General features: G+C 39.1%; 1 protein-coding gene across 1 annotated transcript; it reads right to left on the bottom strand.

Annotated features, from left to right (window-relative positions):
* Positions 1-14,561: 14,561 nt before the first annotated feature.
* On the bottom strand, positions 14,562-15,281 carry LOC121774402. Its single transcript, XM_042171287.1, has 2 exons — positions 15,267-15,281; positions 14,562-14,993 (listed from the first exon to the last, which is right to left on the bottom strand). The coding sequence occupies exons 1-2, from the start codon at positions 15,279-15,281 to the stop codon at positions 14,562-14,564; spliced, it is 447 nt and encodes a 148-aa protein (XP_042027221.1).
* Between the last annotated feature and the right edge of the window lie 2,597 nt (positions 15,282-17,878).

Genomic DNA, 17,878 nt, shown 5'->3' with positions numbered 1-17,878 from the left:
TTCAAACCTTTTTATTTTCTGAGAATACGATGTGGTGTTACAATGGTGGTTTAACTTGTTATGTCATGCCATGTTATTTTGTTTGTGAGATTGTTGCCTGATGCCTCGTTCGTATGAGCTTGCTCCGTTAGGTTATATGGTTGTGTTGTGAAACGAATTCGGGTCTGAGTAGGGCCGTAAACCCTATCAGGCTGTGTACACTGGTGGGATCGTGAGCCGTCCTTGCTAGTCGACCGGTCTCGTGGGCGAATTGTGTGGCCACACTTTCGTCGCACTATGATATGATGATTGTGATTGATGGAATGATGTGAAAAGTGGGGAGATAAATTGTCTAGCCAGACTTGAAATGTTTTTGTGTTCTCGTGATATTTCTTACTACATATAAACTCGAGATCACTAGTATGGATGACATAACTAATATAAAATATTTTTGGCATGAGCCCATTGAGTACAACAAGTACTCAGCCCTGCATATTATTTTTCTTATGTGCAGGTTGAGCGGGATGTTGCGGAGTATGTTGAGTTGGCCTTAGGATGCGTTGTGTCTTCATACATAGGCGTTATCCTTGACTCTCTTTAAACCTTATTTCCGCTGCTATATTTTTTTTTAACTATGTTTCACTACTTTAATCTTTTTCGTACTATGTTTGAGTATGTTTTGGTTGTGTCAGGCTTGAAACGAGTATTTACAATGTTACTTGAAAATGATGTCTCCCGCTCTTTAAACTAAATGTTTTGTTGGGAGTTGATTGAGTTTTAATATTTATTGTTTCTCCGCTGCTTCTTTTAAAAGTGTTTATCATAAGTCGTTTTTATTTAATAGTAAAATTATAACTTTAAGCTTCTTTAAAACAAAAAAAAAGGTTTTTCATCCTTTAAGTTAATTAAGTTTTCATAAAAGGCTATCCTTGCATGTTGTATCACGATCGCCGCGTTTGTAGTACCCCTAGTATGGGCGGTCGTGACAGAGTGGTATCAGAGCTTAGTGTTTCGCTCTAGTCCGAGAGTCTTCTTTTGTCTTAAGTCTAGATTAGTGAATCCTTACTGACTAGAAGTGTAACGAAGGCTCAACATTCAATGCATCGCGCTCAACCAAAGAAAGTGAGGTATGTTTTAAGTTGTTGAAAGCATGTGAGATCGATGCATGTAATTGATGATGATATGATGAGGGTGTTTGGCAAGTGTATGCATGTGAATGAACGTTATGCATGAAGATGAATTGTAATGACATGATTATGTGGAATATGAGCATGATTGCCATGATAATCTAAGCACGTGATATATATATGAGTACGATGTTGTGATAGTATGATTTTGTTGAGTATGACCATGATTGTCAAGATGATCTAAACACGTGTTGTATGTAAGAATGTGATTTTGTTCCGGTATGCTTATGTGAAACATGAGCATGAGTGACATAATGTCGTAAATATGTGTTCTGTGTGAAAGTTCTACGATGTAAGCATGCGAACATAGGAAGATGGACTGTTTTACATCAAAAATGGAAATTGATGAGTTGTTTTGAGAATGTTGAAATTTATGAGAAAAGATGAGTAACTAAAAATATTGTTTCAAACATATATGCGAAGTGCATGAGTGTTTTGTCTAGAATACAAATGCGTTATCAGTTTTGAAAGATTTGCATGGTGTTTGACATGTAGAAAAAAATGGGAAAATGATTTTGAGGTTGATTGTTTTGCAATATTAATGACTAGTTGTTCTAGTGAAGTATGATTGAGGAAAAATATTTATGTTGTGGAAAGTTGTTGGAATTTTTGAAAAAAAAATATCTTTTGAACTTTAAATGAAAACATGTTAGTTCTTTCTTTCAGGAAAATTAATTGATCAATGGAAAATGTTGTGAGTATGAATTGTCCAGAAGAAAAAAATTTTGAGTTTCGACAAAAAAAAAGTTTAAAAAAAAGAGAAATAACTTTTTCTTTTGGAAAATTGAGCTATGGAAGTGTGATGTTATGTATGTTATGAGGTGTGAAGTATGATACGTTATTCTATGGAGTGTTTTATACGAATGATGAAAGTTGATGCGAAAGTACGTTTTAATTGAGTCAAAACTTTTATTTTAAAAGTGAGATGTGGAATTTTTTTTGGAAAGTGTGAAAGTGTAAAGAAATTTTGTTTCAAAAGTTTTGAATATAGTTGTAAAGTTCGAAAGTGTTTTGCTATGAGATGTGAAAATGTGGTGTGTTTATCTTGAGGTATGAATTACGTAAATTGTGGTAGATGATGATCTATGAGATGATGAATTGTGTTGTGAACTTAGAGTACCTAAAATATAAGCCTAGTTGACTGCGTGAGTCGTAGTTCTAAGTTGAAAACTTAACTATTGCTTCTCTGAGCAATGAAACGTACGAGAATATGAAAGTTGAGGCGAACCCTTAAGTCAAGATGCGAGACAAGAAGAGCTGAAGCTAAGTGATATTTTCATGCAACGGCGAGCGATCATACTCGCAATTAAATTAGCATAGTGTAATCTTGCGTAAGTGACAACACGATGGAGATGATCTTCATACCCTGCTAAGGAGCACGAGGATGATAACAATGTCCTACGAGGATAGTCATTATGACATGCAAAGAATTTTATGAAGATGTGGATTCCGACTATCATTATTAGTGGCGATGACACGAAGAATCCCAGCGTGGAATCCACGGTTCTTAGAGCGATGTTACCAGTCTTGGCTTGCGAAAGATGAACGAGAGAGTGCGACTTTAATAGCTAGAACAAACTATTTTAATCAACAACTCTTACTTGGATTCTAAGAAGTTATTTTTTAGGACCTTTCAAATAACCGTGGACCCTTGTCTACTTGACAACTTTTTTCGTTCACCCCTTGCAAGTGATGCATATTATTTCTTTTCCTTCATTGAGTCTTAACTCACTTTCAGTTCTTGGAAAGTGGTGTTGCCTTCATAACTTTGGACACTTGGATTGATTGTAGTCTTCTATGACTTATTATTTATACGCACAATATTTTGACTTTGTGAGCCTTTGCTATTGAACTTCATTCCTAAAGCTGCTTGCAGTTATGTCCTTCAATATAATCACGTTTCGTAGACATTTTTTTTCTATGGGGTATTCTTCCTTGAACTTTTGTTCAGCTTTTCATTTTGTAACTATGTCTGTGTCAAGTTCTTTCTTACAGAGTGAAATTCTTTTTGGTTCAGTTCCACTATATGTATCCTTTTCATAATAGAACCTTCCTTTCTACAAAACGAAGTTAAGGCCTACATTTTATACCTTGACTTAACAAACTTAATCCACTTGATTTTTTTTTTCAAAAAGCCCCTTTGACTTTGGTTGCCTTCACAAACTTATGAACCCATTGATGTTATTCTATCAATCCATTATGCTTTTCGTTGAACCATGATCAGTACCGCCTTGTGACAAATGCCTACATTTCTCAATCCTCATGCAACTGATCATTTCTTTTCCCTCAACCCTTAAAGTCATTATCCATTGATGTGTGGACTTTTTAAATTTGGTCGGACAACTAAATTATCTTTTTTGGTAGCCAACTATGAGAATTGACATTTATTTGATTTCATCCCATATTCATGACCTATCTTATGTTCTTTCATGCTCCGTGGGGATGATCATAACCAATTGTTATATTTCAAAATTGGTTCATATCCAAGTTAAGACCGTTTGATTAAAGTTCGCGTTCTTGATACATATTCTGAGTTTTTGATGCAACATTGCAAGAAGAGGCAAATTTCTTTTCGAGCCTCTAGCAAAGAGCCGACTATCTTGTATGGAATTTCCATGAACCGACGAAACCCCCCATAATCTCTGCTTTACAAGCAACCACGATGATAAGAAAAGGGCATTTGCAGCCACTCGTCTCATTATCAGGGCTCTCGGGGAGTCATAAGCCTTCTTGGAGTTGACCAACTTGTCCAGCACCCTCTTCGCTTCACTCACTTTAATTTTGAGAAATCACCACCACTTGAGGAATTCATCAGATCCTTGCTCTCGGGTGTAATCCCTTCACAAAAATTGTTAAATATTTCCGCCTCCACCATGTAGTTGTTTGGGCAGGCATCCAACATGGCCTTAAACCTACTCCAGTACTGACTCAGAGTCTCATCGCAATCGTGATGGGCTTCTTGAATCTCCTTTTTCAGAGCATTGGTCCTTGTGGAAGGGAAAAAGTAATCCTAAAATTGGGATCTGAAATCTACCCAAGTTCTGATGGAGTTGGGGGGTAGCCTCATAAACCAAGTATCAGCTTCTGCTTTTAAAGCAAAAGGGATTACCCTGAGTCTGTAGTCGTCCTCAGTTGATCCAGCTGGATGTTTCTGAATTCCACAGATTTTGCAAAAATCGTGTAGGAATTCATATGGGCTCTCGATTTTCCTTCCATAGTAGTGGGGCATGATGACCAATATGTTGTTCTTCACATCTATATTCGCTTGCCCTTGAGTCACCACTATGGCCTGAGCTGGCTCACCAGGTAAGTGAGTGTTGAGAGAACCGATCTCAGGATCATCCTCTACTAGTGCTGGCTACTATCTGATCGTTGGTATGCAAACTGAGAGCTTAAGACCTTCAAGACCTTAACCCACAATACTATAAACTAGTAAAGGGAAATAAAGGTCGAATCCCTCAGGGACAGAGGCAAGTTGAGTTGTGTTTGGGACTAGGGGTGGGTCGATACGAGATATCGTATCGAAAACGTTGTATCGTATATCGTATCGAAAATATCGATATGAAAGAATATCATATCGTTATCGTATCAAAAGTTTCGATATATCAAATTTCGATATATCAAACTTTCGATATGGATAATATCAATATCGTTATCGTATCGATATTTCGATATATCGTATCGAATACCTGTATATCGAAAATTATAATTTCAAAACTTAAAATTCACACAAAAATTAATAAAACTTCAGCACAATAACATTAATAGTGTTCTTATCTCCATAATCAAAATACAACACAACCAAGTATAATTAAATGGATTTCTATATATTTATAATTTTAAATTTTAATATGTATTGAATTTCAATATGTTTTGATATATACAATATATATCGTATATTCGATATAAAATGATATATCGCGATATAAGTAAATTCATATCGTTATCGTATCGAAAACTTACGATACGGTATCGTATCGTATCGAAAATTATGATATATCGAAAATTTGATAATTTTTCGATATTTTTTAATCCGATACGAGCGATATATCATTTTTTCGATATTTTTCCCCAGCCCTATTTGGGACAATGGGAGGTTGGCTGCGACAACGCTTTCCAGTGGGTTAAGAATTGGACTAAATACTAAACTGATTAACTCACTAACTAAGTGGTTCAACTAAACTAAGCTAACTCAAGACTGAGAAACATGCTCAATTGATCAACTAAACTAAAGATGGAAAGGTAAAAGTAACTCGAGATCACTGACACAAATAGGAGCACTACTGAAAAGCTGTAAACAATGAAAATGTGACAGAGACTTCTATTCTAGTAACTACGACCTTCTTCTTAGCTAAGCAACAAATGAAAACACCTACAACTGATCTGAACAGAGCAGATAACATGAAAGAATGAAACAAACAAATTAACACACGGATCCTTGTAATTCTAACGTAAGGAAAACAAATCTAAAGTATATACCCTAATTTCATGCAAGTTGACGAACAAAAACGTAAATCTACCTATGAGAAAACGAGATCAGAACCACAATCAAGCATCAGAACGGAATCTAACTCAGAAATCAACAGATCTACACCAACATGCATCGCAAACTCCATCTAAACTCAGATCTAAGCTTGAACAACTAAATTATGTAGATCTAACTTTAAATCAGAACAAAACTAAAACTAAACAAAAGCAATTAAATCAGAAAACATTAGATCCAAAGCTGCTTGCATTAAAAACTCCATTTCATACACGATCTTCAATAAATACAACTAAAACTGAATTCCAAACATATATTTAAAAAGCGATAAACAACGAAAAGTAACTAGAGTAGCAACTAAGAGAAAAACATAAAAAACAACTAAGCTTAGGGAAAGATAAACTAAAAACATAGTAGAAATTGTTTTGCCCCCTCGGGGTGTTAGGATTTGTATACTAGAAATCACTTTTCGAGTGATTGAATACTATAAAACTCTATATTTTATTTTCCAATGAATGCAACAGATATTTTTGTCATAATGTTGTTATGTTTTACATTTAATGGATGTTCATTGCATAATTAAATGTATAAGCAACGTAACAAAGTCTAAGTCTTTGTTTTAGTAGACCGGTTGTGGGCGTCGTCCACTTTAAGTTAACACGGTCTGTTCTGAACAAAGAAAAATAAAAATTTCACAACCTATATAGGCTTAGACTACCTATCGTGAAAGGTTGCAATGTCAGTCCACATATTTCTCAGCCTTACTGAAATAAGATGAATTGGTGTGGTATAGCACTGAATTGGATCTAACGGCAAGACGGGTCTTTATGCTATCTACTGAAAGACGAGGTCTTGATAATTAATTTCTTAATCAATGTACGTTAGCATTGAGCATACGATATTGATCATGCACTACTTTGACTTACCAATAGGTGCGGGTTTTTCGTAACCCAACGATCCTGGTATATTGGGTAGTGGTGATTAATATCTAGCGGTGCTAGTATTGCTATTATGTTGAATCATGCGCGAGGTGAGTCTCTATGAATAATGAATAAGTGTTTCTTGTTAAGTCCACTCTTGGAGTTAATAATATATTAATTAATTAAGTCCATAGCAGACATTAATTAATTAAAGGATGTTTCTATCTTAAGCACGGGAAATAAATGACAAACAAATGGAAACCCGGAATACTTGTAATTTCAGATTCGGATGGGCACTGCAATATTACTTCTATGTGGCTACTCGTAATATTCCAATATAAGCTTATATTAAATTGTGGGTTCAATTTACTTAGTAAAAAGCTAATTGGGGGAGGCCATATCCAAATTCTTCCATAGATCCCTGACTGGGCCCAATATGTGACTTAATATAAATAGGAGAATAAATGAGACAAAAAAGACAAGATTTATTTTATAGAACTTTAGTCCCCCTCTCCTTCAAGCAGAGGGACGATTTTTGATCTCCTCCGTGAGCAAATTCCATCTTCTTTATTTAAGTCCTAGTATTCTGGTGAGATCAGCCCACACTATTATCATATTATAGTCCGGGAAACAGCCAGAAGATCTGTGGTTTAGTACTCTGTAGCAAACATGTTTTAGGTGTTAATTATGCTATAGCATGTTTAAATTCAAGTTATGAGCATAATACATGTGAGAATTACGCGAATAAAATTTATCTAAATAATCTGCTAAATAGATCAGAATTTTATGTGATCCGTTTTAACGCACGCTTCCGCTACCAACCCCTTCAATTGGTATCAGAGCCAGTCTTTGACTCTGATTATTTTGATTTAAATTTTGCGAGATTCATGTATGCATGTGTTATTTGATTGCGAAGCATGTTCCTGGTGTTTTTGTTTATATTTTATGCATGATGAACTCAAGAACTATCGAATCCAAGAACTTGAATTTTTCGATCGTACGAGACGTGCGATCCGATGGCGCTAGAGCCGAGATGGATCGTACCACGCGCGATCGAGAGAGGGTTGTCGATTGAGATGGAGTCGAGGGTTAATGATCACGGGGCGATGCGCAGACGAACAAGGGCTTGTGCACGCCGTCGACCGAGACAAACCCTATGCGGCACCCACATCAAGGTCGATGCACGGTGGATGGCGCGGTGCGGCGGTTCGACCGAGAACACACTGAGACACCGAGACACCGAGCCCCAACCCTAGGCGGAAGGTCCCGACCGTCATCCCCAGACCAGGCCGAGAACGACGCACCCCATGGCGCGACGCTGGCTGAGCTAGTGGGAGCGACGGATCGAGCCTGGCCGAGACGGGTCATCGCGGCTGGCCGAGAACAGCGCCACTGACGTGCGCACTACTGGCCGAGGATTGCGGCACCCGACGAGCCAGGGCACCGAGGCGAAGTCAGCGGCTGGCCGAGAGCGGCGACGCTTGTGTGCATCTCACTGGCCGAAAGCTGCTAAGACACCGACGAGTCGGTGTGCAAGCCAGGCGGCCAAGAGCATGCTCACACTTGTGCGCTGTTGGCTGAGACGCAATGTGCGTCGGATTCCAGCAACGAACTCGTCGGATCTTCGTCGTTCATCGTTCGTGCAAGCCGCGTACGATGAGATATCGATGATGGATTATTTTAATGATTATTTAATTCATTAATTAAAAGATATTATTAAAATGTTATTATTTGATAGAAATAAAATATTTTGGGAAGATTTCCCTAGATTTTAGGAAAATTTGAATTATTGACTATATCTATGGAAATAAATAATATTATTTTGATTCCTAGATGATATGGACAAGAATAATTTGATAGTTTCCTAATTATTATATATCTAGAATCCTAACAAGGATATATATATAGGAATACAATAAATAATACAATAATATAATTTCTCTTCCTTATCTTGAACATGGAAATAATATGAATTTAATTTTTCATGTCTAATTAAGATTTAAATAATTCCTTTATTTTAGAATATCTTATAGAAGACATGAACAAGAATTAAAGTAACGAACAATTAATTTCCTAAAGTAAGATACTAAAAGATAACGAAAGATTTAAATATCCAGTCAATTAAATGCCAACAGAATTTAATTAAGTCTTAATATGCCTCAAGGCTAAGGATAATTAAAGAAAAACCATAACCAAAATATCTAAGCCATAATTACGAACTTAAAGTTTGTATATGGTCTCCATCGATTGGTCTGCAATTTGTGAAGCTAATTTCTAATATTATCGCCACCCATTATGTGGGGACAATAATCCTAAGAAATAGTAAGTTCATGAGGATGGACTTCTCAAATATAAATAGTATGAACTAGAATGTGGTTTTGAATATTATCGCCACCCATTATGTGGGGACAATAATCCTAAGAAACTACGAGATTCGGGAGTTCGCACAGTATTTATGAGATAGCTTGATTTTATTAGCAGCACATGAACATTGTTATGGAAGTGTGTTGTAGAAATAAGATACTGCAATGCTAAATCTAGTGGTCTTGCTTAGGCAACATTAGGCGGCCATGTCATTATGTGGTCTCTGGACTATTCGTCGGTGTTGTGACCAGTAAACTGTAAAATTTTAATGCGTATTGACCTCTTATGGAGGGTACAAAATTTTAATTTTACAGTTGTAAGATTTTGAAAAGTTTTATGGTTAATCTACTCAAACTTCTTACATAAGTTTATGACAAATAGTAAATATTCTATTTTGCAGTGGAAACTAAATCGTCAAGATGTCATTCACTCATCTTTCTGTAATTCTTAAATAAAACAAACTCGAGGGCCAAAATTACATAGAATTAAAACAAAATTTGGAAATCGTTCTCACAGCTGAAGAGTACAATTTTGTACTCACAACCCCACGACCTCCAGTGCCGGCGGCCAATGCCGTGGCAGGAGTCAGAGATGCGCATGGACGGTGGCATAAGGCGAATGAGATGACTAAGTGCTACATGTTGGATTCTATGTCTTCAGTACTCAAGCATCAGCATTCTGCCATGGCGACTGCTACCGAGATCATGCAAAATCTCACAAATCTTTTTGGTACTCAGAATCGAACGGCCAAGTCTTAGGTCTTTCGGAGTATCATAACGAAGACCATGAAGGAAGGCACGTCTGTGCGGGACCATGTCCTCGAGATGATGGGCCACCTCAACCAAATTGAGGTTTTGGGAGGGACGATCGATCCCGAGTCCCAAGTAACAATTATCCTTCAGAGTCTTCCCCCTAGCTTCCAGCAGTTCAAGCTCAACTTCGAGATGAATAAAAGGAACTACACCTTGGCAGAATTATTGACTGAACTTCAGTCGGCAGAGGACCTTATGGTTCAGGCTAAGGTAGCTATGCTTAGTTTGGCGCATCATTCCTCTGGCTCTAAGCCTGGCGCAGGAAAGAAGAGAACGCCGAACCCAGTTGCGGCTAAGAGTGCTAAGGGAAAGAAGAAGAGGAAGGCTAACAAGAAGCCTATGGGGAAGTGTTTCAAGTGTGGAGAGAATGGGCATTGGAAGCCAGACTGTCCTAAAAATAGCAAGGCTACAGGTATGCACCAAGCTCTAGTATTCGAGTCATGTTTAACTTCGACATTTACTTACACTAGGGTTATTGACACAAGAGCTACTAATCATATTTATTTTGATCCTGACTTAATGCAGGTGACAAGACAGCTATATGACAATGAGATCAAAGTCCAGCTGAGCAACGCTACTAAAGTGGCGGCCATTGCAGTGGGAGACGTTTATTTGTGTTTTAGTAGTGATAGATTTTTTATTTTGAAGAATGTTTTGTTGATACCTTCTTTTAGAAGAAATTTAATTTCAGTTTCTAAATTGGTTTTTGATGAATATCCGATTTCTTTTAATGACAATTGTGTTATTAAGAAGGTTTTTATATCTGTCGTGGTATCATGGAAAACAATTTGTACACAATCACATCTACACAGTTTAATAATCGCAAATCAGAACTCAATACAAAATCAAAAATTTCAAAGAAAAGAAAAGCACCTTCAAGTTCAATGAACGAAACGTACTTATGGCACCTTAGACTTGGTCATGCCATTGAAAGGAGGATCCATTCTCTTGTGAAACAAGACCTTATTAAAGGTCTAGAGAATGAACCTTTTCATAAGTGTGAATCATGCTTAGAAGGCAAGATGACCAAGAGGTCTTTTAAGACTAAGGGCAATAGGGCCAAGGAAGTACTTGAGCTCGTTCATACCGATGTATGTGGACCAATGTCAACAGAGGCAAGAGATGGTTTTCGATACTTCATCAATTTTATTGATGACTTCTCGAAAATCGGATATGTCTATTTGATGCGCCACAAGTCTGAATCTTTTGACAAGTTCAAAGAGTTTAAGGAGTATCTGGAGACGTATCATAGAAAGAGTATCAAAAGTCTATGATCTGATCACGGAGGCGAATAACTCAGTGCCGAGTTTTTGGACTACTTATCAGTGGCGGGAATTGAATCCCAACTGACCGTGCCGGGCACGCCCCAGCAGAACGGCGTGGTTGAAAGAAGGAATAGGACCTTGTTGAACATGGTCCGGTCGATGATGAGTTTTGCACGACTACCTATTTCATTTTGGGGACATGCCTTGCTTTCTGCAAGTCATATTTTTGACAACTTACCGTCAAAATCCGTACCTACTACTCCTTATGAGTTGTGGACTGGGCGCAAGCCTAATCTAGCACATCTCAAGATTTTGGGTTGCCCGGCTCATGTAATGGAAAAGGATCCAACTAAGCTGCGATCAAGGACGGAGGTATGTGTGTTTATAGGGTACCCTAGAGGATCGGAAGCTTATGAATTCTATAGTCTCCGAGACAAGAAAGTCATTGTGAATACTCACACGACATTCTTAGAGGAAGATTATATAATGAATCATAAACCTAGCAGTGAAGTGGCTCTTGACGAGCTAACTTCTGTCACAAGTTCCATTAACTAAGAACTCGTACCTAGTGTACAAACAATTCTCGAAATTTCAACTTCTACTCCAAGTATTGTAGTGCCGCGCCGCAGTATGAGGGTCTCTCATGAGCCCAATAGATACATTGGTTTGGGGGAATCTATGGATCACTCATCGGACAACAATGTATTAGATCCCTGGAACTTTGCAGAGGCGCGGGCAGATGTCGATCATTATGAATGGGTGAAAGCAATGGATTCGGAACTACAATCTATGATAGACAAAGAAGTCTACGATTTGTTCGTCCTACCCAAAGGTTGTACTGCCATTGGGAGTAAGTGGATATACAAGTGTAAACGTGGACCCGATGGACGAGTTAAAGTGTTTAAGGCATGACTAGTGGCCAAGGGGATACCCAAAGGGAAGTTGTCGATTACGACGAGACTTTCTCCCTGGTGGCCATGCTCAAATCGATCCAGATACTATTGTCTATAGCAGCTTACATGGATTGGGATGTATGGCAGATGGACGTTAAGACTGCGTTCTTGAACTGGAGTCTTGAGGAGACCATCTACATGGAACAACCCGAAGGATATGCCATGAAGGGCAAGGAACACATGGTTTGGAAGCTTAAGAAGGTCATTTATGGCCTCAAGCAAGCATCTAGATCATGGAACCAGTGTTTCGATCAGACTGTGAATAAGTTTGGATTCGAAAAGTGCCCAAATGAAAGTTGCGTTTATAAGAAGGTTGAAAAGGGTAATGTTGCGTTCTTAGTTTTATATGAAGATGACATTCTTCTAATTGGAAACAATAAAAAGATGTTGTCATCAGTACGAACCTGGTTGTCGAACCAGTTCGAGATGAAGGATATGGGAGACGCGGGACACATCCTCGGGATCAAGGTTCTTAGGAATCGTGAAAAGAGGATGTTGTGCTTATCTCAAGAACCATACATCAATATTGTACTTAGTCGTTTTAGCATGCAAGATGCCAAGAAAGGTTTCTTAACTTTTAGACATGGCATCTATCTATCTCAAGAGATGTGCCCAAAAATGTCGTCTGAGATAGAAGAGATGAGAAGGATTCCATATGCTTCGGCCGTTGGAAGTCTCATGTATGCTATGCTTTGTACAATGCCTGATATTTGCTTTGTTGTTGGCATGGTGGCAAGACATCAGTCGAATCCGGGCCAAAGACACTGGACTGCCGTAAAGAACATACTCAAGTACCTTAAACGGACTAAGGACTATGCTCTAGTTTACAATGCAGCCGAGCTCTGTCCTTTAGGATATACTGACTCAGATTTTCAATCTGATTAAGACTCGAGAAAATCTACTTCTGGATATGTGTTCATTTTAGGAGGTGGAGCCGTAATTTGGAAGATTGGGAAGCAGAAATGCATCGCGGACTCGACCATGGAGGCCGAGTATGTGGCCGCTTCGGAGGCTGCAAAAGAGGTTGTATGGTTCAAGAACTTCCTTATGGATTTAGGTGTGGTTACGAATATGCCTTAAGAGCATCACCATTTATTGTGACAATTCTAGTGTTGTGGCAAACTCGAAAGAACCAAGGGCTCATAAAGTGAGCAAACACATAGAGAGGAAGTATCATGTCATTAGAGATATAGTGTAGAGAGGAGACATACAAGTGGTCAAGATTGCGTCAGAGAACAACCTGACAGATCCTTTTACAAAGGCATTGGTGGTGAAACCGTTCGAACACCATGTTGAAGGGATGGGAGTTCGACTCATTCAAGACCCCAACTCGCTTTCAATATAAGTGGGAGAATTTTAGACGTGTGCACAATTATTTTGTATACTCGAAAGCTTTTTTGAGTATAAGTGGGAGAATTTTAGACGTGTGCACAATTATTTTGTATACTCGAAAGCTTTTTCGAGTATAAGTGGGAGATTGTTAGAGTTTGTATACTAGAAATCACCTTTCGAGAGATTGAATACTGCAAAACTCTATATTTTATTTTCCAATGAATGCAATAGATTATTTTTGTCATAATGTTGTTATGTTTTACATTTAATGGATGTTTATTGCATAATTAAATGTATAAGCAACGTAACAAAGTCTAAGTCTTTGTTTAGTAGACCGGTTGTGGGCGTCATCCACTTTAAGGTAATACAGTCAGTTCTAAACAAAGAAAAATAAAAATTTCACAGCCTAGATAGGCCTAGACTACCTATCGTGACAGGTTGCAATGTCAGTCCGCATATTTCTAAGCCTTACTGAAATAAGATGACATTGGTGTGGTATAGCACAGAATTGGATCTAATGGCAAGACGAGCCTTTATGCTATCTATTGAAAGATGAGGTCTTGATAATTAATTTCTTAATCAATGTATGTTAGCATTGAGCATACGATATTATCATGCACTACTTTGACTTACCAATATGTGCGGGTTTTTCGTAACCCAACGATCCTGGTATATTGGGTATTGGTGATTAATACCTAGCGGTGCTAGGATTGCTATTATGTTGAATCATGCGCGAGGTGAGTCTCTATGAATAATGAATAAATGTTTCTTGTTAAGTCCACTCTTGGAGTTAATAATATATTAATTAATTAAGTCCATAGCAGACATTAATTAATTAATGGATGTGTCTATCTGAAGCACTGGAAATAAATGACAATCAAATGGAAACCCGAAATACTTGTAATTTCGAATTTGGATGGGCAGTGCAATATTACTTCTGTAGTGGCTGCTCATAATATTCCAATATAAGCTTCTTTTTTTATCAAAACACATTTCCGGTGGAGGGTTCGTGGGTCCCTCATCCCTATATATCATTTTCAAGGGCCATTACAATCTCACACAGTCCAAAACAGACTTGTCAAAAATTATGATGGAGTATCAAGGTATCTCCTCCACAACCCGGGGTGATACCGCTCTACTCACATCTAAACCAAAATGAAGAAAAACAACAACGAAGCTCCATTTCAAAGTAATTACCAAGTCCGGATATTTGTCTATCACCATACACTTGCTCTTGACACATGGCTCTTCCTCATTCCCTCCTCTCTACTCTCTTATATTCGGGATTCCCATTCGATCCATGCTGGCCAAGGCTTTGACCAAAGGCGGGGCGGAATCTTGATTAAACGTGATCCGGTTATCCCTATTTCTCCTTTGTGTTGCCAGATAGTCAGCGACCTTATTGCCCTCTCTACAAATGTGTGTAATGGTGAAGTTGAGGCCCCTTAGTTTGTTCCTGATATCTGTCAAAAGGTGTCGATTTTGTGCTGCTCCTCGGCTATCTTTCTTGATCATGTTCACCATCTCAAGCGATTCAGTCTCGATCCAAACTGCGTTTCCGAGGCCTTTTGCAATTTCAATTCCCTGGTTTAGAGCCAATAGCTCCGTTTCCCTGGCTGATTCTGCTCTGAGCGGCTCTACGAAACCTCCCAAAATGCGGCCACGTTCATCTCTGATAACTCCTCCTCCACCCGCCACCTGGTTGGAACCAAGAAAAGATCCATCCGTGTTAAGTTTGATCCAGTCCGGATGCGGCAGGTTTCATCAGATAATGCGTGGCTGGGTTGTTCTGTCCCTTCTTCGCCGTGGGAAACTGAACCTCACTGAGGGGGCTGAGCCTTTCCACTGGCAAGGACCGAGAACCTTAGCTGAAATTGCCCATTGCAGCTGGCCTTGGATTCGTTCAATCACATGCCACTGTTGAAAATTGCTCCCCTATGCACCACGTTGTTCCTTTCAATCCAAATGTACCAAAGTATTAGGCATGGGATAATGCTGCTGATGTGATCGCGTCCTACACCCGGAAAATTCTCATTCCACCATTGAATGCGTTGCACCATGTTTGTGTGTTCTCTTGGCCATGGGGGTGCAACCGGGAACCAGTTCGCAAAATATCTCGAAATCTTTGTCGCTGTCAGTCCGTGAATGAAAAGGTGCTCGCGTGTTTCCCCTCTCGGTTCCTTACAGCATCTACACTTGGATGCAAGGTGGATGTTTCTCCATTGTAGCTTTGCGTCCAATATAATCTTATATTAAATTATGAGTTCAATTTAATTAGTAAAAAGTTAATTGGGGGAGGTCATATCCAAATTCTTCCATAGATCCCTGACTGTGCCCAATATGTGACTTAATATAAATAGGAGAATAAAGGAGACAGAAAAGACAAGATTTATTTTATAGATTTTTCGTCCCCCTCTCCTTTAAGGAGAGGGACGATTTTTGTTCTCCTCCATGAGCAGATTTCGTCTTCTTTATTTAAGTCGTAGTATTCTAGTGAGATCAGCCCACACTAATATCATATTACAGTCCGAGAACCAGTCAGAAGATCCGTGGTTTAGTACTCAAGATCTTCAAGTGGAGAAGGAACGTGCTATCATCGATTCTTCAGTGAATCAACGAGGTAAATTCGCATACTCTGTAGCAAACATGTTTTAGGTGTTAATTGCGCTAAAGCATGTTTAAATTCAAGTTATGAGCATGATACATGTGAGAATTACAGGAATAGAATTTGTCTAAATAATCTGTTAAATATATCAGAATTTTATGTGATCCGTTTTGACGCACACTTCCGCTGCCAGCCCCTTCACGGGGTGTAAGGAATACACAAACTACGAACACTTCTTGGCATATCCAGGTCCATTCTTCCTCGATGAAGAAGAAGAGACTTCAGCGGCTGCTAACTTCCTTCTTCCATGCTACGAATGTGAAGTGTGAAATTGTAATAAGTCGAGACCTAGATTCTTGAGAACTCTTGAAAAATAAATACCAGCTTTTATTTATTTTACAATGTGAATGAAAGAATATTTGTTATTCCTTGAGTAATCAAAAGACACATATTAGAACTTCCGTTAAGACACGGAAGCAAAAAGGGGATCGTTTATTTCTTAAGTAACACGATGGAGTATACACCCCAAGCTAAGTCAATAATCTACAGTTTTACAACGAGAGCAAAAGGAAATGAAATACACACTAGTTAACTATTACAAAATAGGAAGAAAAGAGAAACTAGTTTTGGGCCTTCTCCTTAGCTTGTTTTAGCCCAGGTTTCCGACGGACCGTTGGGCTGAGTCGACGAGACAGCAGTCGGAAGGAGCCAGTCTCTTGTCCCTGCCAGAAACAACAAGATAAACAAGAAGATACATAAGACACTAAAGCTTTTAGTTGGCAAAATAAGCAAGGATAAGGAACAAACCTACTTTAAGCTTTGAAGACCAAAACTTACCGAAAAAGGAAGGTAAGAGGCTGCTTTATCCCTGCACTCCACGGCTCACACAAGCCAAACCAGCAGCCACCTGCACTCCAGCTAGTACCTGCGAGAGGAGTACACATTTGCAGTTAAAGTGTGCAGCAAATAATACAAGAAATAGGCACAACTTTCGGTTATGGTATCAGGGCACCACCAGGAGCCAAAGGCTCATCCAACTCACGAGTACACCTGCGATTTTATTGCAGAGGGAACAACTACTGCCCAGCCAACAATTACAGCCAAGTACGCCAGCCTTTTTCAGGCTTTCAGTTAAGCCATAAGCATAAATAGGGCTCAGCCTCTTCCTCCCTCTTTATCACCAGGCAACATCCAGTTAAAGAAAGAAAGGAGCCGAGGCAGGGGAAAGAGGCGAGGGGGAAGCAAGAACAGAGATAAGAACTAGCAGCACAAGTTCAGTGGAGGTAACCACACTTCCTTTCAACCTCAGTTAACCACATCATACCATCATGTAGTAGAAATTTTACATTTAATAGTGAACACAAGCATGCTAGGATACCGTAATTAGAACTCAGGCACAGTAATCAGAACAGAATCGGTTGAACAAAGCAAATCCACCACAAGAACTTCTTCAAACAGAACCCACTCCATTGAACTCCACACGAAAAGAATATAGCAAACATTCTAAGATTTGAAACTTTATCACCAAGTAAGAATGTAATATAGAGAGAAGAACTTAACTCTAAGCTCACTTAGCTACTGCTAAGGGAAAACGATTTATATCAAATCAAGTAATCGATGATTAGAAGGCTTAGCTTAGTTTTGGGACTGCCGGAGACAGCCGCGTGACGAGCCCTTAGCTTGACGGTAAAGCGCCATGGCAGTGGCTGTCTTGGTGCTACGTCCAGAGTTTCGGAGGGACCGACCGGCGGCGAATCGTGAGCACGAGCCGGGGACAGCAGTGATAGCAATAAGAGGCTAGATGGTGGGGAGGCTGGTGCATAAATATGACGAGGGCGGCAACAGCGGCTGGACGGCGACTCCACCCTCCCTTTCCTCCGCGGTGATGAATTCCGTCGAAGTGGTAGCAGCGACGGTGTTTGAAGGAGACACGGTGGCTGTGTGCGCCTCCACATGCCCATTTAAGCAGCGGTAACTC

Source organism: Salvia splendens, chromosome 17 (assembly GCF_004379255.2).
Source record: "Salvia splendens isolate huo1 chromosome 17, SspV2, whole genome shotgun sequence".
Taxonomy (NCBI): domain Eukaryota; kingdom Viridiplantae; phylum Streptophyta; class Magnoliopsida; order Lamiales; family Lamiaceae; genus Salvia; species Salvia splendens.
The sequence above is the reverse complement of the archived record's forward strand: the minus strand, read 5'-3'. Positions and strand labels throughout refer to the sequence as shown.